The 24,755-nt window shown below is 57.4% G+C and overlaps 1 protein-coding gene and 1 long non-coding RNA gene across 6 annotated transcripts; both read left to right on the top strand.

The window, feature by feature from the left end:
• Positions 1 to 3,480: 3,480 nt before the first annotated feature.
• On the top strand, positions 3,481 to 4,662 carry LOC135297148 (uncharacterized). Its single transcript, XR_010359216.1, has 3 exons — positions 3,481 to 3,749; positions 4,286 to 4,332; positions 4,532 to 4,662. It is a non-coding gene; the product is annotated as an uncharacterized LOC135297148 (long non-coding RNA).
• Positions 4,663 to 7,531: 2,869 nt separating this feature from the next.
• Positions 7,532 to 23,616, top strand: ELP6 (elongator acetyltransferase complex subunit 6). Of its 5 annotated transcripts, XR_010358700.1 has the most exons (8): positions 7,538 to 7,648; positions 11,261 to 11,339; positions 12,865 to 12,935; positions 18,071 to 18,198; positions 19,564 to 19,756; positions 21,193 to 21,339; positions 21,831 to 22,924; positions 23,045 to 23,616. XR_010358700.1 is itself a non-coding variant. In XM_064413279.1 (7 exons), exons 1-7 carry the CDS (start codon positions 7,541 to 7,543, stop codon positions 21,957 to 21,959), a joined length of 855 nt encoding a protein of 284 aa, XP_064269349.1. In that variant the 5' UTR covers positions 7,538 to 7,540; the 3' UTR covers positions 21,960 to 23,616. The 5 variants fall into 5 exon arrangements, 4 of the variants coding, with proteins under 4 accessions (XP_064269616.1, XP_064269349.1, XP_064269534.1 ...); XM_064413279.1 differs by having other exon boundaries at positions 21,831 to 23,616; XM_064413393.1 differs by lacking the exon at positions 7,538 to 7,648 and adding an exon at positions 7,728 to 8,070 and having other exon boundaries at positions 21,831 to 23,616.
• Positions 23,617 to 24,755: the final 1,139 nt, after the last annotated feature.

The following is a 24,755-nucleotide window of genomic DNA, read 5'->3' as shown; positions in this document are numbered from 1 at the left end:
TCCTCTTTTCTCTCCCAGACACACAACAGGAGCAGAGCCACGACCCCGAGACAAGGAGCCTTTCTTCCCTTGACAGGCTCCGGCTGCCTGAGACAAAATATCCGGAGTGGGGATTCATTGGGGGAGTCCTGATCCACCAAATGAGGCTGAGTTCCCCAGCCCAGGGTCCCCATTCACCAAACGAGGCCAAATTCACCAGCCCAGGGTCCCTATTCACCACACGAGCCCCAGTTCCCCAGCCCAGGGTCCCCATTCACCCACCAAGAGCCCACATTCATGGTCTGAGTCCAGATTCACCCACCGAGAGCCCACATTCATGATCTGAGCCCACATTTATCATCCAAGAGCCCACATTCATGGTCTGAGCCCACGTTCATGGTCTGAGCCCACGTTCATGGTCTGAGCCCACGTTCGTGGTCTGAGCCCACATTCATGGTCTGAGCCCACGTTCATGGTCTGAGTCCACATTTATCATCCAAGAGCCCACGTTCATGGTCTGAGCCCACATTCATGGTCTGAGCCCACGTTCGTGGTCTGAGCCCAGACTCCCCAGCCGAGTCCCCATCGCTGGCTGAGCCCTCAGTGGCACAAGTCCCAGCTCACCCACCCAACCTCGGTGCCCCAGCCCAGTGTCCCCATCACCGTGCTGCTCAGAGCATGAAGGGCTGGAGGGGGAGCTGGCAGCAGCTCGGTGGTCCCCGTCAGCCCCACACACCCAAACTCTGCCTGATGCCTTCATTGCTCCCCTGGGATCACAGGCTGGTCTGCCCCTCCCCGGTGCCAGGAGCTGGCAGTGCCATGTCTGTCCCTCGTCCCCTTCTAGACACCTCTGAGGACATTTCCTTGCCTGAGGGCTGCCCCCACACGCTTTCCCGTGGTGGGTTTTTGGAAGATGAGGCAGGCTGTGTCCCTTCCCTTGCCTGGTGCCGCTGTGCCCCATCTTCCACCCCGGCACAGCCTGGCTCTGCTCACGGTGGCTCCAGTCACACTCAGCCACAGTGGTGGCATGTCCCTGCTGTCCCAGCTCCCAGGGGAGGCAGGGTCAGCCTTGAGGAGCCGTTCCCAAACCCCCCTGACCATCTCTGGGAGCAGCTCTGCTGGGCCCAGCACAGGAGCGTTGTGGGGAACCCTGGATGCTTCCCAGTCAGCCAGAGGTCTGGGAGGGGCCAGGTCCTGGGAGCAGCTCTGGTGACATCCCAGTGCTCCCAGCAGTGCTGGGCTGCCTCCTGGCTGGCAGGGGCTGGAACTGGCGTTTGTGCAGCCAGAAAGCACCAGATCCCAGTGTCTGCTGCTGGGAAACACCAATCCCTCATTTCCCACAGCCTGGCTGTGACAGGGAGCCACTCCAGCACTAAAGCCACTCCGTGCTGGCTTTAAAGAGAAGAGAGAAGCAAAATCCTCTTAACTTCGTGAGCTGGGAAATGCCCAGTGTGGGAACGAGGGGCTGGGCAGCGCCCGCTGACGGCAGCGAGGGCTGGGCTGGCTCTGGGCACACGGCTGCTCTGTGTCACTGGTGCCACTGGTGCCACTGGGAGGGGGACAGAGCGGGGCACGGCCAGCCACCAGCGCCACAGGCTGCCTGGGAACAGAGACAGCAGGAAAAGGGGCCAAGGCTGAGCGTGGTGCAGCCAAGCTCACACCCCTCGCGGAGAAAAGGGAAAAGCAAAGACAAGGGAGGCCGAGATGTTTGCAGGAGTGGGAAGCAGGATCTGGGGGAGGCAGGTTTGGAAGTGAAAGGAGTGAAGGAAACTGGCGGGGCTTCAAAGGAGCGCTGCGAGCAGCACACACAGGAGCCACCCCAATAGGAAACGGAGCAGGAACCAGCCTGGCTGCACCACAAGCTCCTCGCTGACCTCAGGCTCCAGAAAAAAGGTTTATGGGAAGTGGGAACTAGGTCAGATTACTAAGGACAGTTACAAGGGGAGCGTAAGCATGTGGGGAGACATCAGAAAGGCCAAATTGAGATGGAAATAGGGAGGAATCGTTAAGGAGAAGAAGAAAAGGCTCCATCAGCAGGAGGAGAATGAGCAAGGGGGTGTTGGTCTGGACCCAGGCAAGGAGGAAGGCGGCTGGCAAAGGAGGCTGGGGACTCAATGGGATCACTGGCTTGTTTAAAACCTCTTAAACCCCCAGCCTTTAGAGGTGCCAAGTGCCAGCAGATGCCCACCACAACAAGGAGGTGCTGTGCTGCCACCGAGAGAGCGGCCACTGCAAAAATGGGAATATTGAGCAGCACACCCAGACTGCTTCTGACTCTCAGAGCCTCCTCCTGGGGTGCTTAGAAAACCAGCCAGAGGCACCTGGGAGCTTTTGGGGCAAACCAGTCAGAGCCACCTGGGAGCTTTTGGGGCAAACCAGCCAGAGCCACCTGGGAGCTTTTGGTGGAAAGGAGCTAAAGGCACCTGGGAGCTTGTGGTGGAAAGCAGCTAAAGGCACCTGGGAGCTGTTTGGTAGCACAGGCGGTGGCTGAGGGTTCACAAGAGCTGGTCCAGTTTGGGGCAGGTCATGAAAGGAAAGATGGAAGCCACGGGAGAAAGTCCAGGACAAAAGAGATCCAGGAAAGAGTGGAGGGCAGTGGGGAGAGCTGCAGACCCAGGGAGACATGGGAACAGTGTCTGAAGGACTCCACAACTCCCTGACAGGAGGGGACCAGGCTCTGTGCCCAGGGAACAGCGACAGGGCAAGGGAGAGCAGCCTCAAGCTGTGCCAATGGTTCAGGCTGAATATTGGGCAAATCCCTTCATGGAAAGGGCTGCTCAGCCCTGGCACAGCTGCTCAGAGGAGCTGTGGCTCCCCTGGATCCCTGGCAGTGTCTAAGGCCAGGCTGAGCAGGGCTTGGAGCAGCCTGGGATAGTGGCAGGTGTCCCTGGAATGGGATGAACTTTAAGGTCCTTCCCACCCAACCCACTCCAGCACTCAGTGGTTCAGTCTGTGTGTGCAATTTGCATTTATTAAAGGAATTGCAGCCACCCTGCAGGAGCACCCAGGAGTCTCCATCACCTTTTGCCGGGAGCTGCAAAAATGCAGCGTGAAACTGCAGCTCTGGTGTCAGAGCTGAGAATTTCCCACGAGGCAAGAGACAGCAGATGGGACAATGTGGTGGGCTGAGGAGCACGGGGAGGCAGTGAGACAACACTGGCTGCCACGGCAGACAGCACCACTCAGACTTGGTGGGGTTCTGCTGGAAAAGAGGAGATTTCAGGAAGGATTTGGGAGAAAATGCTGAGATCATTTTGCAGCTTCCAGACTCCAGCTGAGCATGGTGATCCAGGTGTGGGGGAGAAGGGATCTCTGAAGGTGCCTGTTGTCCTCAGGCTGCTGAGTGCTGTACTGGGACCAGTGGGAAGAGGAGAGGGCAGGAAAAAGGAGCAGGGAGGGGGAGATGGAAGTGCTGCAAAGCATGGCCAGAGGGGAAAAGCAGGATGGGGCAGAATGAGGAAACAGGTGGCCAAAGAGGCAAGGAGAGGGAGGGATGAGGAGGCACAGAGGAGCTGGCAGGGGGCTTTAGGGAGCCCAGCTTGGCTCTGGGAGAGGGGACAGTGATTTCCCTGCTGGTCTGATCCCCCTTGGCTCTCAGCCATCCTCAATCCCACTCTGCTCACTGCCCAGACAGCAGAGGAACCCATGCTGGGACAGCTTTGCTGCTGGATTCAGCTCATTTCCCAGGGATTCTCCTGTGGAAAGGCCTGGAGATCCCCCCTGGAGAGCCAGTGGTGCTTGGCTTCGAAATGGTGAAGTGAATTTTAAAGGTGAGCTGAAAACTCCGTCCAAACCGGTTTGTTTTTCTGTCTTTCCCCTGCTTCAGGAAGGCAGTGGGTTGTTCTCCACTGCCAGCAGCCATCAGCAAAAGCAGCACGGATAAAGCCAGCCAAGGAAGCCCGGGTGACACGGGGTGTGGAGGGGGAATGAGGGGGCTGGGAGGAGCATGTGGAGCCGTGGCTGCCCGGCTTTCTGGACAAACATCTGCCGGGGGGGCTGGAGCTGAGCGGATTTTGCTGGCGGCAGGTGCTGCTTCATGCCAGCGACCTCTCGGGTGCCTCCGGCCTCATGCTCGGTGATCCTGCTTGGCTTCCATCAAAATGTCAGCCCAGCCCTTCCCTCCCTCTGCCCGAGCGTGCAGAGCGGGTTTATAGGCTCAGCCCTCACCATTTTTGCCAGCATTTTTCACAGCTGCTCCTTTCACCGGAGATACTTTTGTTTATGCGGATACAAGCAAGGAAAAAAGAGAGATTTGAAATGGGGAAAAATAAACATCAATTTCCTCTATTTTTCTTGTATTTTCCAGTTGTATCAGTCTCCCGTGAAATCTTCCAGCATGAGGAACACCCCGAGGTGAGAGTAACTCCATCCTGAAGATTTGGCCTCAGGCAAACAGTAGAAAGGGAAAGGAAAGGAGGGAGGCAGGAACTGATGCTGCTCCGTGGTTTTGTTGGAGTCTTTTAAGGGCAGCTGAGGTGTCCCAGCCATTTCACCGTGCCCTCAGGATCTAAATCCGTGTTTATTTTCCTTGTCCCATCCTTTGCCCCTGCAGCCAACCCGAGCTATCCCGCGATGTGCAGCAGAATGACAGAGCACAGGTTTGTGAATACCTGCAGGATTTGCTTTCACCCGCAGCGCTTTCCCAACCCTGCCCGGACAAAGGAGAGGGGAAGGTCCAAAAGAGACAGGTTTGCCCTGCTTTTTCCTGGAGGGAAGGGCTGTGGGAAGGCAGGAGGGCTGGAGGCACAGGGAGGGAGCTCTCGCCTGCCTCAGCAGCCCTTTTCAAACTCATTTTCTGCAGAGAAATGCAGCACCTGGTTCAGCTCATCCATTATTCCTCCCAGCTGCTCTTTGCCGCGCCAGGGCGGGCACTAGGGAGGTGGGATTTATCCCGAACGTGTCCCATTCTTTTCTTCCCTGGCCATTGACTCTCTCCAACATCTGCTCCCTTAACCCTCGCCGGCCCCACAGCTCTGGCCATCCTTTATGACTGCAGAGCGCTCGGCATTGTGTCAGCAACAGCCGAGGTGTCCCGGGAGGAGAAATCCCTCCTTTTGCCAGGGGGGAGTGGGATTTGTGCACTAAAATCCACCCTGGATAGCTCAGCAGAAAGCAGCAATCACAGGAGGTAAATCAAGGTGTTTTCTCCCTAAAAAAATCATTTCCCACACACTCACACCGTGAATCCTGGTGGGTTCAGCTCCCCTTCCCTGCCAGGCTCTTGGGAATCACCCAAACACTGCAGGATTCATTGGTTTTATCTGTTCTGCAGTGGGTTTTTCCCCACCTTTGGGCATGAATTGCTTTTCACGCGCTGCTCTGCCCCAGGGCTTCACTGGAAGCGGCGTGGACACCCCTGGATCCCCTTTGGCTCCTCCTGCGGGGACACTTGCAATGACACCCCCGGGACACCCCCCGGGACACCCCAGGCGCTGCCCGGGCCCGGTGACCCCCGGGCCGGCAGAACGGGCTCTCACAAGCCCCGTGCTCCCGAGCCAGGACGGGGCCAGGCTGTCCCGGGAGGAATTCGGGCTGCTGCCCGGCTCCGAGCGGGCTCCAGCGCCCTGCAAGGCTGCGGGCACAAAAGCAAAGCGATCCTAAAGGGCTCCTAAAAGAAGCTTCGAGCCGCAGCTTCTGCAGGAGGGGAGGCACCAAAGGGGGCAGGAGAGGCAGGGCTCGCCAGAGACCCCGGGCCGGGCTGGAGAGCAGGATGGGGAGTGCCAGACATGGGGAATGGGGGCAGCAGAACGGCCGCGGTGCCGCGGCCAAACCCTGCCGGCAGCGATGCTCCGGGGCTGCAGCCCCTCCTTCCGTGCCCGGATCCCACCGCGGGATGCCCCCTAATGCCCACAGGGCAGCGTCCCGGCCTCCAGCCCCCTGGCACATCCCGGGCTGCAGAGTCATCCCTCCAGCCCCCCTGGCACATCCCGGGCTCCAGAATCCTCTCTCCAGCCCCCTGGCACATCCCTGGTTCCTGAATCCTCTCTCCAGCCCCCTGGCACATCCCTGGCTCCACAATCCTCTCTCCAGCCCCCTGGCACATCCCTGGCTCCTGAATCCTCTCTCCATTCCCCTGGCACATCCCTGGCTCCTAAACCCTCTCTCCATTCCCCTTGGCACATCCCTGGCTCCTAAACCCTCTCTCCATTCCCCTGGCACATCCCTGGCTCCTAAACCCTCTCTCCAGCCCCAGCACATCTCCCAGCAGGGCAGTCCCTGCTCCCATGATGAAACTCATGACAAAAGGTTACAGAAGCTTTGCTGGAGCAGAGGGAAAGGTGAATTAAGTACCAAAAAACTCAGTTTTGGGCTCGGAGGCAATCAATGGCACCAAAGAAGGTGGGTTTTGGTGGTTGTGGGCTGTAACTTGCTGTTCCTGCAGATGATTTTCAGCGTGCTCAGCACTTCCCAAATGTGCTGGAACAGGAAACTGGGAGAGAGCAACAGACCCCCACAAATCCCCTGTGTCCCAAAGCGTCCCAGATGGATTGAACCCGCACACAGGGGGCTGGAAAGGGGCAGGTGGCACCCTGTGACCGGGGTCAGGGGTGGCAGTGCCACCAAGGCAGCTGGGGACAGACCAGAGCCGGGGAGCCCTGGGGACAACGGGGTGGGGATCCAGCCACGTTAATTAATGATGGGATGGGGATCCAGCCACGTTAATTAATGATGGGATGGGGATCCAGCCCCGTTAATTAACAACGGGATGGGGATCCGGCCCCATTAATTAACAATGGGGTGGGGAGACAGCCCCATGAATTAACAATGGGGTGGGGATCCGGCCCCATTAATTAACAACAGGATGGGGATCCAGCCCTATTAATTAATGACGGGATGGGGATCCAGCCCCATGAATTAATGATGGGATGGGAATCCAGCTCCAGGAATTAATGATGGGATGGGGATCCAGCCACGTTAATTAATGATGGGATGGGGATCCAGCCCCATTAATTAACAACAGGATGGGGATCCAGCCCTATTAATTAATGATGGGATGGGGATCCAGCCCCATGAATTAATGATGGGATGGGAATCCAGCTCCAGGAATTAATGATGGGATGGGGATCCAGCACCACTAATTAACAACGGGATGAGGAGGCAGCCCCATGAATTAATGACGGGATGGGGATCCAGTCCCATTAATTATGACCGGATGAGGATCCAGTGCCATGAACTAACTCTGGGATGTGGCTCCAGCCCTATTAATTATGATGGGATAAGGATCCAGCCCCATGAATTAATGATGGGATGTGGCTCCAGCCCTATTAATTATGATGGGATAAGGATCCAGCCCCATGAATTAATGACGGGATGAGGATCCAGTCCCATTTAGCACTTTAATTAACCACACGGGTGAGGATCCAGCCGCTTTCACGGACGGTAGGACACGGGCCCAGCCCCGCTAATTGCCGATGCAGCCCCGTTAATTAGCGCCCAGCCCCGTTAATTAGCGCCCAGCCCCGTTAATTAGCGCCAGCCCCGCTAATTGCCCGCGCCCGCGGGGGGCGGCAATGGCGGCTGCGGCCCCACCCCGCCAGCAGGGGGCGCCCCCGCCCGGCGCATGCGCGGTGCCGCGGCGCTTCCCGCGCGGCGCGGCCCCTCAGCGCCGCCCGCCATGTTCGCGGAGCTGAACGAGCTGCTCGGGGCCTCCCCGGAGCGCCCGGACGCGGTGAGAGGGCGCTGAGAGAGGGCGGGAGGGACGGGCCGGGGCCGCCGGGAGCGGCGGGGCACGCCGGGAGGGGCACGGCCCCCGCAGACGGAGGCTGCGGCCGGTCCCAGAGCGGAGCCGCTTTCGGCCCCTCCACCTCCCGGTCCCGCTGCCCGCCGCCCCTCACGGCTCTGGCTCCAGCATCCGCCGCTGAGAAGCGGCCGAGCTCTGGTCCCGCGGGGTGTCCGTGCTCCCGTGAGGGGAATAAACACAGAACTGGGCGTTAAACCCGCTGGCGGGCACTGCTCCGGGCCGGCGAGCTGGTCTAGAGATATTTGTCATTTAGGGCACTAAGTGAATTAATGTAGCTTTTCCAGGGAGGTTTTGTGTTAATGAAGCCACGCAGGAGCCAAACACCCTCGCTGTCTGTGAGAGCTGTGCAGGTAAAATGTCAGTCATGGAGTCCCAGAGCGGTTTGGGCTGGAAGCAGCCTCGGAGCCCATCCAGTCCCAGCTCCTGTCCTGTGCAGGGACACCTTCCCCTGTCCCGGGTGCTCCGTTCCGCCTCCTGGGACACTTCAGGCGTGCAGGGGCAGCCACAGCTGCTCTGGGGATTCTATTCTAGGGCCTCAGCATCCTCACAGGAACAATTCCTAATTCCCAGTCTCCCATCCATCCCTGCCCTGTGGCAGTGGGAGCCATTCCCTGTGTCCTGTCCCTCCATCCTTGTCCCCAGTCCCTCTCCAGCCCTCCTGGAGCCCCTCCAGGTACTGCCAGGGGCTCTGAGCTCTCCCTGGAGCTTCTCCTCTCCAGATGAACATTCCCAGCTCTCCAGCCTGGAGCAGCTCATAATTTCTGTCCGTGTGTCCATCCGTCCCCCAGACTTTGCTGGTTCTGGGGTTGTCCTGACCCCGGTGCAACACCTTGCACTTGGCCTTGCTGAGCCTTGTGAGGCTCCCATGGACTCCATCAGCATCTCCAGGTCCCTCTGGATGCCCCATCCCTTCCCCTGGCGTGTGACCACACCACCAGCTCGGTGTCATCAGTAATTATTAATAAATTACCCGCGTGCTGCATGTTACTCCATGTTTTTCCTGAAGGTTACGAGCTTAGATAATAAAAGCAGGTTTGGGGTGATAATTTATTTTATAAGTGTGAGTTTCCCCCTTTGCCCTACTACCAGCTTGTGATGGGAATAGGGGAGGTTTCTCCTTGATCTGGAAGTTACTTCTGAGGCCCTTCCTTGTCAGGCTGGCTGGGGGGACAGTACTGAGGGGAATTTGGGATGGTGCCCCTGGGGCTCAGGGCAGATCTGCTGGAGGTGTTGGCTGGGGCCGGGTGGAGTAAAGGACAGTGTGGCTGTGCAAAGTCCCAGAGCCCTGGGGTTGGTGCTGGGTTTTAACTCACGTGAAGCACTGAGGGAGGGGAGCTTGGTGGAGTCTGTGCTCTGAGGTGTGTGTGGTGTGGAGCTGTGGGATGAGCGGGAATGCAGGCATCCATGAGCTTGGTTCTGAGGCAGGGGCTCACCTTGATGTGAGCAGGAAATCCCACAGAGCAAAAACACAAGATTTGGCCTCTGGGTTGGGACTTGGCAGCCGGGGCAGGAGCTGGGTCTGAGTGAGGAATTCCCTTGGGTTGAGTTTCCCATCCCATCCCATCCCACCACACGCTGCGGTTCCGCTCTGTCCGGCTCTCACAGCAGGGTGGCGTTCCCAGTGCTGCAGTGGGGAATGGCTTCCTGCAGCACTCAGGGTGTTACATCTGCTTTTCTCTGCTGGTAAGTGATGAGTGTGTGTGTGCAGGTCCCCTCAGCGTCAGCGATCCCTGCCCAGCCAGTCCCTGCGGTGTGCTGGGTCCTGCCGTGTGACAGTGTCAGCCCTCTGCAGGCCCCACCTTCCCGCTGCTGATTTCCACAGCTCCGAGCTGACAGGAGCCGTGCCCGCAGGGCTGCTGCGTGCAGGGAGCTGCTGCCGCTGTGGGTGTGCCTGCTGTGGCACCGTGGGCTTGTGACACCCACTGCTGCCCGCCGAGGATTTCGGCACTTCCTGACAAGTAGCTGCACCTTCTGCCTCAGCCCGCAGGTGTTGTGTGAGGGCAGAGCGTGGACAGAGCGGGCTGGGGTTCATGGAGAGCGTGCTGCAGGAAGGCTTTCCCTTTGGAATGATGCTGTGTGCAGCACAGCCTGGCAGGGAGGGCACAGGGAGCACTCGGCCTGCTCTGCCCGTGGCTCTGGTGGGGAAGAGGGAGCTGCAGGGGTGGAGTTGCAAAGACAAACCCCTGAATGTCTGGTTTGTGCTGTTTGAGCACAGGGAGCACTCGGCCTGCTCTGCCCGCGGCTCTGGTGGGGAAGAGGGGAGCTGCAGGGGTGGAGTTGCAAAGACAAACCCCTGAATGTCTGGTTTGTGCTGTTTGAGCACAGATCTCCTCCAGGCTCATCCACGGAGGGCGGTGTCCCTGTCACTGCAGTGGCCTTTGAGGCATAACCCTTTTGGGGGAAGAGCTCTCACTCTGGCTGAGGGAGGGCAGCTTCCCTGCCCTGGGCTCTGCTCTGCATTCCCTGCAGTCATGTTCAATATTTGCTGTTCCATTCGCTCCGCTTTGGGCTCTCGGCACCGGGGAGTTTGTTCTGATGGATGGCTTGGGAATTGCCTCTGTGGAGATGGCTTGTTGCTGTGAAAGGCTTCTTCTGTTCCTGGGAGCAGAAAAACCTCCCACTTTGATAAGTTCTTTGTGTTTCCAAGCAGCTCATCTATGATTTGTATTGATTAAAGAAACATCCTGACTGAGATTTTAATGGCAACAAACACCTTGATGAGGCTGCGGCTGATAATGAGTGTGCACTAATGAACAGAATTAATTTCCTGCCTGATCAAAACAAGGTTTATACCTTGTGCTGAGAGTTTTGTGCACTACAGAATTTTGGTGATAAGGTTTTCTACCCCAAAGGTGGCACACTGGGAGTAAACCTGGACAGGGAGGGCTGTTTGGGCACAGGAGCAACAGCAGCTCCAGGGTGCTGACATTTGGAACACACTGGCAGTGCTGGCTGTGGCAGGGGGGAATGGGCTGGCAATGGAGTGAGTGAGTGGCTGTTGTTCCCCTGCCAGGTGGAGAAGAAAGATGCCAGTGAATTGGAGGAGAGGGGCCAAAGCTGGGAGCTGGAAAGTGCCCAGAACCCCCTGATGGTGTCCAGCACCAGAGGCTCTGGCTGTGGTGGCACTGGGAGCCCCGTGCTGCACGTCTGTGGTTGCCAGGGGAGGGGGTGGCACCTGCTGGGCACAGACGTGGGGGTCCAGCTGGGCTCTCAGCTGAGCACGAGGGTTTTTAGCTGGTGGTGATGCTGGGCATGTGGGACATGGTTCAGTGGTGAGCGTGGCAGTGCTGGGCTAATGGCTGGACGTGATGGGCTCACGGGGCTTTTCCAGCCTCAGCAATGCTGTGGTTCAGATGCCTCCCCGTGGGCTCTGTCCAGAGGAAATGTTGGCTTCCCTTTGTAGACAGGCGGCTGCAGCTCTGCTTGTCCACTTCCTCTGAGTAGCACCTGCAGAATTCCTGCAGCTTGAGCCAACATCTTGTCTACCAAGAGCAGTTTGTGCCCTCACCTTACTCTGTTATTGTGCTTCTTCTTTGCCAGGGTAAATTCACCCTGCTGCGAGACAGCCGGACAGATGGCAGCTTCCTGGTGCACCACTTCCTCTCCTTCTACCTCAGAGGTGGGTCAGCAGCAGCCCTCCCTGAGGTTCCCTCAGGGCTGCTCCATGAGCAGAGGGCAGTTCTGCAGAGTCTGGGTTATCCTCACATGAACACAAAGCTTTGGGGGTAGCATTTATGGCTCCTAGTCCTGACTTGTTCTTGGGACTCCTCTGTATCCTTGGGTACATCCCATAATTCTGCACCTTGTTTCATCATGGATTGTGGCAATGGTTGTAAATCACACAGGCTCTGACAGGGAGGTGTTCACTGCAATTCTCTCACCGCTTTCATTTTTATGATGTAATTACACATATCAGGACCAATTAACAACAGATAAGCTCAGAGTGAGTCAAGAAACAAACAGAGCCTGGCAAGACCTCTAATTACTTTTCTGGGAGCAGTTTCTCCTGTGAGTAACCTCCTGGCCCCTGCAGAGCAGGCGCTGGACTCGGGGACTCCTCCAGCCTTCTGCTGGCACAGCCACCAGCCCAGCAGCTCTGGTACTGTCACACCTGAAAGGGAGCTCAGGGGGCTGGGCAGGGCATGGCACGAGGACACTGTGCCCCCAGAGCTGCCACTGCCTCAGCTGGGGCTTCACCCTGCTTTGAAATGTTTTGTACTTAGTGGAACAGAGGGAAACTGAAGGAAATCCCATGGAAAGTGGGTTGGTAACAGTGGGAATGGTTCAGAGAGAGCTGCCAGACACTGCCTCGGGCTCTGCTGATGTCCTGCCCCAGAGCAGCAGTGCCCTGGGGATTGGACAGCAGTGCCCTGGGGATTGGTGCTGCCCCAGAGCAGCAGTGCCCTGGGGATTGGTGCTGCCCCACAGAGTGCCCTGGGAAAAGCCTTCCACCCCTGGTGGGTGGGCAGCCCTGTGGGTTGTTACTGTGTCTCAGGACAGGTGAGCTGGCTGTCACCTGCCCCTCTCCAGCCCAGGACCTGGGTGCAGTTATTCCCTGTTTGCAGCACCCCCTTGTTGTCCACTTGGTGCCCAAAACCTTTGGGAGAGCTGAAGGTTCATCTGGGGCCATTGACTTGTTCTACTGAAATCCATGTCCAACAAACACTGATTATGTTCATACCCAAACTGTGTTCCAAAATCACTTTTTATTTAGGTGTCTGACACAATTCTCTGTTCTGTGTTTTTCCAGTCAAGGTCACTTGCCCTGTGAGAGCCAAAATGGGAATTTTTGGCATGTGTGGTCTCAGTAGTTCAGTGTCACAGCTGGCCCTTGGCCTCCTCACTGTCACACCAGCAAACAGGGTCAGGAGGTCCCAGGCTGGCCTAGCATGAGGCAGAAAAGTGGCCTTACACTTTTTAAAGTCATCTTTTTCCTTCTTTCCCTCTCTTTTTAAACTAACATACTCACTAATGTGGGTATCCTCTGGAAGGGTGAAAAATGAAAGCAAAGGAGGGTTTGTCTAGACCTGCATCACTTCAAGGTCCTTCCAGACAGATCTGTGGCCTGGCCGCTGTGATTTATGAGCTTTGGTAATGTCAGCTGCAAAGTGGAACTGCTAATGTGTGCTTTTGTCCCTCCCCAGCTGGCTGCAAGGTTTGCTTTGTGGCCCTGCTCCAGTCCTTCAGCCACTACAGCATCGTGGCACAGAAACTGGTGAGTCTCTTGGCATAGGCTCATTGTTATGGATCCAGGTAGTTTCTGGGTGGGAAGGAATGGGAAGGGGGAATAGGAACTGTGTGTGAGCAAATGTTTCCAGGTCTGATGGGGGCAGTCAGGACTGGTGCTCTGTGATGGGGATAAAGAGCACTTTTGGGCAGAAACCTGGCTGCAAGGTGTCCCATGGGCTCTGCCCTGCCAGAGCTGAACAGCTGCTTGCTTTGTGCTTAGAAGTGTTAGCTGGGATCAGCGTTCCCCAGACAGGCACAGACTGGTAGATGGAGGTTCCTTAATCCCCTGGAGAGGAAAATGCTGTGGTGTCAGTGGTGCCAGGAGCCCTGCACCCCTGCAGGAGCTCCTGAGGTGACTTTGTCCCTGTCCTCTGGTTCCTGTTGGGATGGAGGGCTGTGGCACAAGGACACCTGTGTGCCTCGCTTGGCCTCTGGGCTGAGCCATCCCTTCGAGCTCTGTCAGGAGCCACAGGTAAATTCCTAGGGATTTGCTTCCCATGCTGAGTTGGACAGGGATTATGTGTGCTCTGAAATGAGGAAACAGAGGCAAAGCAGGCAGGGTAATTCTGCGTGTCAGCATATTGTCTGAGCTCCAAAGTGCTTCACTCAGCTCTTTGTGCAGCACTCCAAGGTGAAATGCTGCAGGTGGGAAGTGCAGGTGACCTTCCAGGGCTGAGGGGATGAGGGCTTGCCCTGCTCCTCCCGCTGGTTCTGCTGTGAATCCCAGCAGCCCTGCTGCTGATAGAGTCCCAGGTGCTGAGGAACCAGGTATTGTATTCCCCACTGTAAACATCGTCCTGCTAAACCACTGTATTTTATTTACTGCTCGGTTTTACCTTTGAAAGGAGATCAGCGGCGCGGGGTGCACAGCAAGCACGGCGTTCCCCCACGGGGCTGTAACTCAAGGAGCGATTCCCCTGCAGAGCCATCCTCCTGCCTGAGCAAAGCACGAGCACAGAGCTGTCCTGGCCTTTGTGGTGCAGAGGGGAGGAAACCGTGCAGGGAGCTTGCAGAGTGGGGCAGGAAATGGGGCACAGCAGCCGCTGTGGGGAGGAAATCCAGCTGTTAAATACGGGATCCTTGCCTGTTCCTCAAGTCAGGGTGTTTCCCAATGCCGAGATTTCCCGATGTGCACTTAATGGGAGCTGCTGACATCTCCCTGGCTGGGAGCTGGGGAGGGAGAGAACAGGAGGATTAGCTGGAGCACACGTGCGATGCAAATGGGGGCGATTTGCTGTCTGATACACGAACAAAAGGTGGCTGCCACAAAGGAGGTGATAAGCACAGCTCAGAGAAGCGCTGAGCTGCTTTCAGCTCTGAGTCACTCATGCCTTGCAGCTTCATAGGTGCCCCTGTGGTCCTTGCTGTGAATTCCTCACGAGCTCTGAGGAGCTGGAGGTCGCAACGTCAGTTATTTATATCCAAGTTTCCATCACATCTTCTCCTTGCTTTAATCCTTCTTTGCAGAGATGAACACGTCAGGCTCAGGAAAGGTGGTTCTTGGCTGGGTAGTTTCACTCAAATTCACTCAAATTTGGTTAAGAACTCGCTGCTGTAGATATTTACTGGAGAGCAGAAATGGTGTGCCACAGGCCCAGGGCAGTGCCCATCCCCGGTGCTGGCACTGCTGAGGGAAAACTCCAGTCCTGGGGGCAGTGTTAGAGACCCCAGGTACAGGACAGAGCGTGTCCAGGGAATGGAGCTGGGAAGGGAATGGAGCCCCAGGAGGGGCTGAGGGAGCTGGGAAGGGGCTCAGCCTGGAGAAAAGGGGGATCAGGGGGGACCTTGTGGCTCTGCACAGCTCCTGCCAGGAGGGGACAGCCGGGTGGGCTCAGGCTCTGCTCCCAGGGAAAAGGACCTCAGGGGTTGCCAGGGAAGGTTTAGGTTGGATATTGGGAAAATTCCTTCCCCAAAAAGGCTATCCAGCCCTGGCATAGCCCCCCAGGGCAGTGCTGGAGTCCCCACTGGTGAAGAGATTTAAAAGCCCTGTGGATGTGGCACCTGGGGACATGGGTGGTGGTGGTGGCCCTGGCAGTGCTGGGGGAATGGCTGGGCTGGATGGGCTCAGGGGACTTTCCCAGCCTCAGTGATTCTGCAGCTGTGATTATGCTCTTCGGAAAGCCTGCCCTTGGAAGAGCTTCAGAACTGAGCCGTGCCCCAGTTTCTGTTGGGAGCAGGGTGATCCCAGCCCCAGGAGGAGGCTCCTGGAGTCGGGGTGGACTGTACAGTGACACTTGTAGCACTGGTGTGTGGTGATAAAGTGAGTATTTATACACAGCTGCAGTGGTGCTTCCAGGAACTTGCTGCTTTCCCAGTGTGCCAGGTGTTACAAGTCCCAAACCACTTCCTTACGTGGTGTTAGCTAAACGCAGGGATCTATCTTTACTCGCAGGAGAAACCTTCCCTGGCTTTTTTTGTGCCTGTGTCCTCTTTCCCCAAGGACCCACACTTGGTTTTAAGGCAGTGGCAGTGTTATTGGCCCTGACCTTGCAGAGAACATGCAGGGCTATATCAGGACAAGCAGCAGCAGGGCACCCTGCCAGCTTGGTGTTCCCACCCTCACTTGTACAAAGTTTGTTTTGTTTTACAGGAAAACCAGATTTGTCCCCATTTGATGCCCATCTCCGAGCTCACAGCTTGGAGGACGTGGTGTGGCCTGATCGCTGATGGCCACACTTTGTCCCACAGCTGTGTTTGCTGATGAGCTCACCCCCCTGCTTTGCACTCTGCATTCCTTCTGTCCCTCCCGTCTTTTGCTTTTCTGTATGGAATGGCCAGCAGTGAGCAGCAGCTCTGCTTTGAGGGGCTGCCACTGCTGGCAGCCCGGGGGGCACCACTCCCCCGAGGGACAGGAGCAGCCGGGCTGCTGCTGCAGGAGCATTCCTGGGCTGGGTCGATGGCTGACAGTGCCAGAGATAATGTGCCAGAGATAATGTGCTCCAGGGTAATGGAGCGGGATGCTGGCTCGCAGTGAAAGCTTTCAGGCTGTTTGGGTGCTGGGCACTCCGTGGCTCTGCTCTGGGGATATCAGTCCTGTCTGTGCACTCAGGGTGGTGCCACTGGCCGTTTTGAGCACTTATCCCACTTCTCCAAGCTGTCTGATGTGTCCTGTGCTGCTTCCAGAGGTCACGCTGGGTGGGCTGCCAGCAGGAGACAGCAGAGGTTTGCTGTGGCAGGTGACTGCAGTGGGTGATTCGGGTCTCTCTGGGACCTGTTCCCCTGCTGGAAAACGAAGCTGGACTTGCTGGGTCCCTGGCATGGCACTGAGGGGGCTGAATTCTTGGTGTGACACACAGTCACCCTGTCCTGGCTGCTGTGGCCCTTCTCTGTCACCCAGGCAGTGTCACAGCACTGAGTTTCTTTCTGAAGGGGGGGACACTTTTCTAGCAGATCTGAGGTACAGAGAGTTTGTGTGTGCAGGAAGAAATGGCTGAAGCAAAGGTAGAATCAGTTGCTGAATTATTGATATTAATAGTGAATTTAGGCACAGCATCTCAGCAAGTTCCCAGTCCTATGGGCTGCAGAAATCCCTGAGGGATCGAGGTTTGTGAGGCTGCTGTGCAGCCCAGCCCTTCTTTGTGGCATGGCAGGTATTTATTTGCTGGCTGTTCCCTGCTCCTCACCTGCCACATAGAGGTGGTTCTGTCCTTGGCTAGGAAGTTTTCCATCGTGTGTGCTCAGAATTGCACAATAATGCTGCTATTTCTGAAGCTGTTACTGAGGGGTAGTGCCCAAAAAGATCGATTGCCTTGGAGGGGGTCTGAAGGGGGGTGAGCATTCAGGCATACGTTCCTTCCCAGCTGAGTAGAAGGAAAACAGAGGAAGCATTCTCCTCAGGCAGCAGGATTCCCAGGGCTGGGAGTCCAGGCACCTGCCATTTAAAGCAGGGAGCAGATGCCAGCAGATGGGAGTTCAGTCAGGCCTCAGATTATTCTTAATATCCGTGTTACAAAGTGATAGTGTTGCAAAATTGAGCCTGGGAAGATAATTATGCAGTAGTTTGGGTTGGAAGATACCTGAAAAGGTCACCTAGTCCAGTCCTCCAGGAAATAATTGTACTGCACATGATCATGGAATCACTGAGGCTGGAAAGCCCTCAAGGATCATTGCATCCCCCTGTCCCCCAGCACCCCCAGCACTAACCCAATTCCACATCCACAAGTCCTGTAAATCCCCCCAGGGATGGTGACTGCTCCACTGCCCTGGGCAGCCCCTTCCAATGCCTGACCACCCTTTTTGAGAATAAACTGTGGAGAGCAAGAAGAGCCTCCTCTTGTCCAGGCTGAGCCCCTTTCCCAGCTCCTTCTGCCCCTGACAGCCCTTGGAGCAACCTAGTCCAGTGGGAGGTGTCCTTGCAGAGGGGTGGAACTGGATGACCTTCAAACATCCCTCCAACCCAAACCTTTCTAGAGTTCTGTGAGCTCCAGCTGGAGTGTTCTCCATGTCTGCTGCAGCTGTGGGAGGTCTCCCTTGGAGCTGGACGTTCCCAGCTCTGGATTGGCCTCCCCACCAGGCAGGGCTGTGAGCCAGCTGAGTCTGAGTCTGAGTTCAGCCCAGGCTTTGTCGTGCTCCTCCTCCTCCTCCAAGAGGAGTCAGGGCTGCTTCCCGTGGGAGCCCTGGCTGCTCTCTGCAGGTGTTGTGCAAGTGGGGATGCCAAGCCCACGGCGCTCTCCGCATCCAGGCCGTGCCAGGCTTGGCTGCGTGGGCTGTGCCAGGAGCCCTCATTGCCACAGCCAGATCTGGAGATAGTGGAACACAAAAGCTTTCACCTCCCAGGGAGGGAGGTGAAGGAATTGCTCAAAGCAGCCTCTTGGAGAAGCCTGGGTCATTCTCTCCCTGCCTCTGCACACCAAGCTGGCTTCCCAGAAGGAATTCCAGGAGGTTTGGGCCCCCAAATCACAGTGTGTTTTTGTTATCTCCTGGCAAAGTACAGAAGAGTGAATATGCCCCCAGTGATGTAACAGAAGTGCTCATTTTATCCCTGAAACGCTGACTGTATCAGCACATTTAGATAAGATTCGATTCAAATGAGAATGAAAATTTGGCAGTTGACCCACGTGGCTCTGTGTGCACCATTTTCCATAAGGGTTCACTCTAACCCTAATGTTTTCCTCTCCCAAGGGAGTCAGTCTGGCAGCTGCCAAGGAGCGGGGACAGCTTGTCTTCCTGGAGGGCCTCCAGTCCTGCCTGGACCTCCTGTTTGGGGAGAAGGAGCAGCCAGGACAGCCCAGTCCTCTGCAGTTCCTGAGGTGAGCCTAGCATGGAGTGTTCCCCCTCACATCTGCTGCCACCCAAGGTCCAGGACTGGCTCCTGCTGCCCTTTGCACTCCCCTCCAGGGCCACAGGACTCAGCTGGACACCAAGTGAAGGGAAACACCAGCATTGTGCACATCCCCCTAAGTGTCCTGGTCTGTCCCTCACTGCTGCTCAGGGGGGCATCCTGTCCCTCTTCCCAGAATTTTAGGGGAACTTCACCCCCATCCTCATTGCTAAGCATGTCACAGGTCTAGAACAACATTTATTTCAGCATTCCACAGGTTTGTGTCAAATGAAACCCCAGCCAAGTGGTTTTATTCCCTTCTTTCATTAATTTGAGTTTTATTCTTATCCCAGAGAGCAGTGCTGCTTTATCCACGCTGGCTTTTGGGTTTATTCTCATATCACTTTCTCCATGTTCCCTGGGAAGCTCAGCAGAGGCCAAACACTTCCCCAGCCGTGTTGGACTGGGCTTGGAGCAGCCTGGCATAGTGGAAGGTGTCCATGCCATGGCAGAGAGGTGGCACTGGATGGCCTTTGAGTTTCCCTCCCACCCAAACCATTCCACAATCCCTGGAGCAGGGCAGGAGGGTTTCACCACACGCAGGTGTAGAGGAGCAGGGGCTGAAGGGCAGTGAGGAGGTGTCACAGCAGGGGGACAGGCTGGCGATGCCCACTCTGGGTCAGTGGGTGAGGAGGGGACACGCAGTGCCAAGCCCTGACACTGGTTCCTGCCTTCCAGGGGGAGCTCCTGGGAGCCCTGTTTGACTTTGTCCTGTCTTCCAGGGGGAGCTCCTGTGATTCCTGTTTGATTTTGTCCTCTCTTCCAGGGGGAGCTCCTGTGAGCCCTGTTTGACTTTGTCCTCTCTTCCAGGGGGAGCTCCTGTGAGCCCTGTTTGACTTTGTCCTCTCTTCCAGGGGGAGCTCCTGTGAGCCCTGTTTGACTTTGTCCTCTCTTCCAGGGGGAGCTCCTGTGAGCCCTGTTTGACTTTGTCCTGCCTTCCAGGGGGAGCTCCTGTGAGCCCTGTTTGACTTTGTCCTGCCTTCCAGGGGGAGCTCCTGTGAGCCCTGTTTGACTTTGTCCTGTCTTCCAGGGGGAGCTCCTGTGATTCCTGTTTTACTTTGTCCTCTCTTCCAGGGGAAGCTCCTGTGAGCCCTGTTTGACTTTGTCCTCTCTTCCAGGGGGAGCTCCTGTGATTCCTGTTTGACTTTGTCCTGCCTTCCAGGGGGAGCTCCTGTGAGCCCTGTTTGACTTTGTCCTGCCTTCCAGGGGGAGCTCCTGTGATTCCTGTTTTACTTTGTCCTCTCTTCCAGGGGGAGCTCCTGTGATTCCTGTTTGACTTTGTCCTGTCTTCCAGCGGGAGCTCCTGCGAGCTGCGGGCCCTCTTTGACTTTGTCCGGGCGTCCCTGAGCGCCGCTGGTGGCGATTCCTGGAAAGGCCCCGTGCTGCTGGTGGATGACCTCAGTGTCCTGCTGAGCCTGGGGGCCACCCCGGTGGCCGTGCTGGACTTCATCCACTACTGCCGTGTGTGGGTGTGCTGCCAGCTGAAGGTACTGCTCCCCCTGGGCCCTGCCTGTGCACAGAGCCTCCAGAGCAAAGCCTGCCTTCGTTTGCTCTTTCCATCTCACCATGCTGAGGTTTTTGAAAGGCTCTGGCTGTCCAGGGAGTTCAGATCATTGCTCTGGGGCCACTCCTGGGAGTTGTGTGGGTCCCTGAGTACCTGTGCAGGCTCCTGCTCAGCTGGACTCCTGGGAGATGCTGCCCAGAGAAGGGTTCTGTGTGTCTCTGATGTATGAACAGGGATTTGAGGTGTAAAATGGTGGTTTTTGGAGCTCCTGGCTCTCCAAAGATCCTGACTCACACCCCTGTGTGGGAGGGCAGGGGTGGAAACGGGTCTCACAGGGGACAGAAATGAAGGGCCCCTCTGGGGACACACCAGCCCCTGTTCCCACCACCCTCCAGTGTGGCTGGTCCCCACGGTGGGGTGATGATCTCCAGAGATCTCCCAGCGATGTGGGGACTCCTGAGAGAGCCACAGCCAGAAGTGCTCACAGTCACATCCAGGCCCTGCCATGACAGGCAGCGTCCCCTCCCTGGGCACTTCCCTGCCGGGGTGAGGAGTGAGCCAGTGGTGTTGGGTGCTGTCACCCTGCACTTCACACAGCACAGGCTGTTGGGCTCTGTGTGCTGACAGGGGATGATCTGCTTGCAGAGAGTATTTACCTCCAAAGAGCTAAAAAAGAAGATAAACCACGCTAACACTTTGCTATTTCTGTCTGAGGTGTTCTGAAGCCTTAAAGTACATTTTAATTGATTGAGAATTCGTGTTATTTTCAGTCACTGGTGACTTGCATGAGCTGAGGCAGAGTCTCTTGAGATGGATGTTAATAGAGTCGCTGTGTTGGGGAGGTGTTTGCTCCCTGTCAGAGCTGTGAGGGTGTGAGCATTGCTGCAGCCCTTTGGCCACCTCTTTATTTACCTGCTCTGAATTCAGTCAGTGCCATCTGCCCAGCCTGACAGACTGGTTGAGCCACTGTCTCCTCACAGAGGCTGGAGGTATTTTTAGATTGCACCTTACATATATGTGTGTGTACACAATGTACAGTGAGCTCCTCAGTGTTTGCATGTCACAGAATGGCCTGTGTTGGAAGGCACAGTAAAGATCACGTGTGCTGTGGGCAGGGACACCTCTGGTTTGTGCCCAGACTGGAGGCAGCTCTGCAGGGGGGTCTCACCTGGGTGGGGCAGAGGGGGTCTCACCCTGCTCTGCTGCCCACCCTGGGGATCAGCCAGGGTTTGGGGGATTCTGGCTGGGCCCTATCCAGCCTCTCCATCAGCAGCTGCTGGTTATTTTCCCAGTGCAATTCAGACCAAGCTGGAGCTCAGGTGGGGTGTTTGTGAAAACTCCTGTTGGCACCCTCCCATCCTTCCCCTAAAGGATTCTTCCCAGCTGGAGGCTCATCCCTGCCTGCTGCTCCTGTTCCAGGGGAACATCGTGGTGCTGGTTCACAGCAACGAGGATTCGGAGGATGAGGAGAACGAGCTGGTTGTGAACTCCCTGTGCCATCACAGCGACCTCATCCTGTGGGCAGAGGGGCTGGCCACCGGCTTCTGCAAGGATGTGCACGGGCAGGTGAGGCACAGCACAGCATGGACGGGTGGCACGTGTCCCTGCCACCTCCAGCACTGCAGGGGCTGTGGGAGACAGCCCAGGCTGCAGTGTGGTTAAGGAGTGATCCCCTGGAGCACCCAGCTGTCACTGCTGCTGCGGGGATGTTCAGGGCCATCCTCCATCTGGGACTCCCCACCTCTGCAAGCTCTCCAGGGTTTGTATAGCAGCTGCAGTGCAGGCTTCTCCCACCGCGGGTTGAGGGGAAACTTTGCTGGGAAGTTTCCCCAAATGGTGCATGTGAGCCTGGCCTGTGGTGATCTCTGCAGGGCTGGGAGGGTGCTGACACTTGTGTGATCCCTCCTCAGGGGCTGCCACCAAAGGCACAGGGACAGGCAGCTGCTGATGGGTTATTTATCAGTGCTCCCCCTTCCCTGCAGGCCAGCCAGAGGCACTGGGGAAAGGGCTGCTCTGGGCAGCCAGAGGGACAATGTTGCTGTTCCTTTCCTTTGCAGATTAAGATAATCAAGAGATTGTCCTTGCGGCAGGCGGCGGAGCAGGATCTGGTGCAGGTCTACCAGTACAAGATCCAGGACAGGAACGTCACCTTTTTCGCACGGGGGCTGTCGGCTGCAGTCCTGTGACACTGTGACAGTGCAGAGCCTGGGAGTGTCAGTGCCTCCTCTGCAAAAGCACCACCAGCACCTCTCACGAGCAGCAGACTGACCCAGGAGGGAAGCTCAGACACACCTGAAGTGGTGCCAACGTGGGATCAGCCTGCCCGGGGCCTGCTGCATCCCTCTGTCCTCCCACCCCGTTCCCAACACACTCAGGCCAAGAATGGGAGCAAGAACTTGCAAGAATGGCCCTTGGAGCATGTAAATACAGGCAGGGGGTGCCCTGCGGGCTGGGTGTGCCCTGCCTCACCTCTTCCGGTGCTGGGCACAGCGTGGCAGTGCCAGGCACGGCACGGAGGGAGCACCCTCCCTCCCCTGGCACAGGAGGAGATGACACACGGCGGGTGGAGCAGGGAGCCTGGCGCAATCCCCTCCTTGCTCCCAACTCCAGCTTCCATGGAGCTGGTAAACGCACAGCTCTGTGTACAGCCCTCCCCTGGCTGTGCTGACACCTGGGCACTGCCACGCTTTGTCCCCTGCAGCTTCCCAAGCTTTGTGGTTGGACAAACCCCTCTGGAGCCTGTCTCAGCCACTGCTTCCTCAGCCCAAACCCTGAGTAGCAGTTACACGACCTGCCTGTGTGAAGCAGGATTATTAACAATCCATCATTCCAGTGAGATAAGGGTATGGTGATTAAGTAACCCCAGATCTCTGGGTGGGAGCTGCTCCCCACCTGCTCCTTGGCAGGGAGCAGCAATGGCCATCTCCCAAGCCTGGGTGAGGACAGGGCCTTTCCCATGGGCACAGGGGCAATCCTGGGAGCAGAGCTCAGGCCTGGAGCTCTCCTGGTAGCTGCTCCTGCTGGATATCCCATTTATCCTGGGAGATAAAAATGTCCCACACACTTGTGAGAGTCCAGAGCAATCTGCCAGGTCCTTGCAGTTCCATAAAAACATCCCAGACACTTGTGAGAGTCCAGAGCAATCTGCCAGGTCCTTGCAGTTCCATAAAAACATCCCAGACACTTGTGAGAGTCCAGAGCAATCTGCCAGGTCCTTGCAGTTCCATAAAAACATCCCAGACACTTGTGAGAGTCCAGAGCAATCTGCCAGGTCCTTGCAGCTCCAGAGCTGGGTAGCAGCTCTGGCAGTGGGACACATTCCTGATGTTCCACGTAGACTCGGTGCCCCATCCCATGCTGGTTTGGGAAGGTGCCTTTGCCTTGGAGTTTGGGAGGCCTGGCAGCTCAGGGCTGTGCCTGCTGATCAGTGGCAGCCCAGGGAAGCCAGGCAGGCTCCAGGGATCGCAGCAAAGCCACCAGGAGGGAGGGGAGTCAGGCCATGTGTGTGCTACAGGATCGCTGGTCCCAGGTGTCCCCTGGTCCCTCCATGCTCTGCTGTGGGAGTGGCAGTGCCCAGTGCCACTGCTGCTGTCCCAGGGTGCTGGCAGTGCCCGGGGTCAGTGCACTGTCACTGTCTGCAGAGGGAGGAGGAGAGGCCCAGTAGCTGCTGGCACTGCTGCGTCTGTGACGGGCACAGAGTGGTGAATAACGGGAGTAATGTCTGTGTGATTATCCTTGGAGAGATCCCAAAGCCTGGCTCCCTCCTGAAACCGGCAGGGTCATTGTGTGACATCGTCGCTGTGTGACATCATTGCTGTGTGACATCATCGCTGTGTGACATCACTGCTGCCTGCTGCCTGTTTCTTCCTGCCCTTAAGCAGTGCCTGTATCCCAGAAATGGGCTGAGGAGCCTCGGCCTGTCCCCATGTCCCTGTGCAGGGGGTGTTCCTGGGATCCCAGCCCTTTGGGATGAGCTGCCCTTTGGGATGAGCTGCTCTTTGGGATGAGCCGCTCTTTGGGATCCCAGCCCTTTGGGATGAGCTGCCCTTTGGGATGAGGAGCTCTTTGGGATGAGCCGCTCTTTGGGCTCCCAGCCCTTTGGGCTGAGCTCTGCCTGCTTGGCAGTGCTGCTTGGCCAGGGCCGTGAGCCCTGTGGGGCTGCTGAGGCACTGCCCAGCCCGGTGTCCAGCAGTGGCCTTGGCCGCCAGGACACGACGGGCAGCCGCGCGGGGCCAAGGCCAGCGGCACGGCCACGCTGCAGCCTGGAGCTGACGCTGCGGGAGGGCAGCCCGGGACTGGATGTCAGGAATGGTGCCATGGGTGGCAGGACAGGACGGCCTTGCCCGGGTCAGCCAGCAGCTGCGTGCTCAGGGCCGCTGGCACGCGGTGTGTGTGTGCCAGCCGGTGGTGTTTGTGTGCCAGCCGGAGCTTGGGCAACGCCGAGAGCCTGGCCTGAGGGCTCCGCTCTGCTCCCTTGGGCGTGCCGGGAGCTGCAGCAGGGGCGTCCCCCCGAGGCTGGGGCTGTGGGACAGGGCTGCGGGTCCCCGGGAGAGGGGGGTGTGTTCCACTGGGAAACTGCAGGCAGCAGGGACTGCGGGTGTCAGTATGGCGGCTGCAGGAGGGGCTCCGGAAAGGCTCTCAGCCCCCGGAGGTGAAGGAGCAGGCAGTGTGTTCTGCAGCGTGCCGGCCGGAGAGCAGGGACTCTGGGGGAGAGGGACAGATCCCTTGGCCTTTGGGCACTGCTTGCCCCTTCCCGTGCCGTGTGCCCAGCGCTCCAGTGGGAATCAGTCACCTCTGTCCCCGGCACGAGCCAGGGCTCCCGGTGCCAGCCCTCCCTCCCGATGCGCTGTGCCCGGGGCTGCTCCAGGGCTCCTCACGCCCAATCCCCGCCATCAACTCCTCCTGTCCCTCCGGGGTTCTCGGGACTGCCGGGGGCTGACCCGCCCATTCCCGCCGTGCCCGGGTGCCGGGGCCGGCTCCGC

Source organism: Passer domesticus, chromosome 1 (assembly GCF_036417665.1).
Source record: "Passer domesticus isolate bPasDom1 chromosome 1, bPasDom1.hap1, whole genome shotgun sequence".
NCBI classification, from domain to species: Eukaryota; Metazoa; Chordata; class Aves; order Passeriformes; family Passeridae; genus Passer; species Passer domesticus.
Note: the sequence above shows the minus strand (reverse complement) of the source record. Positions and strands in the feature narration are given on the sequence as shown.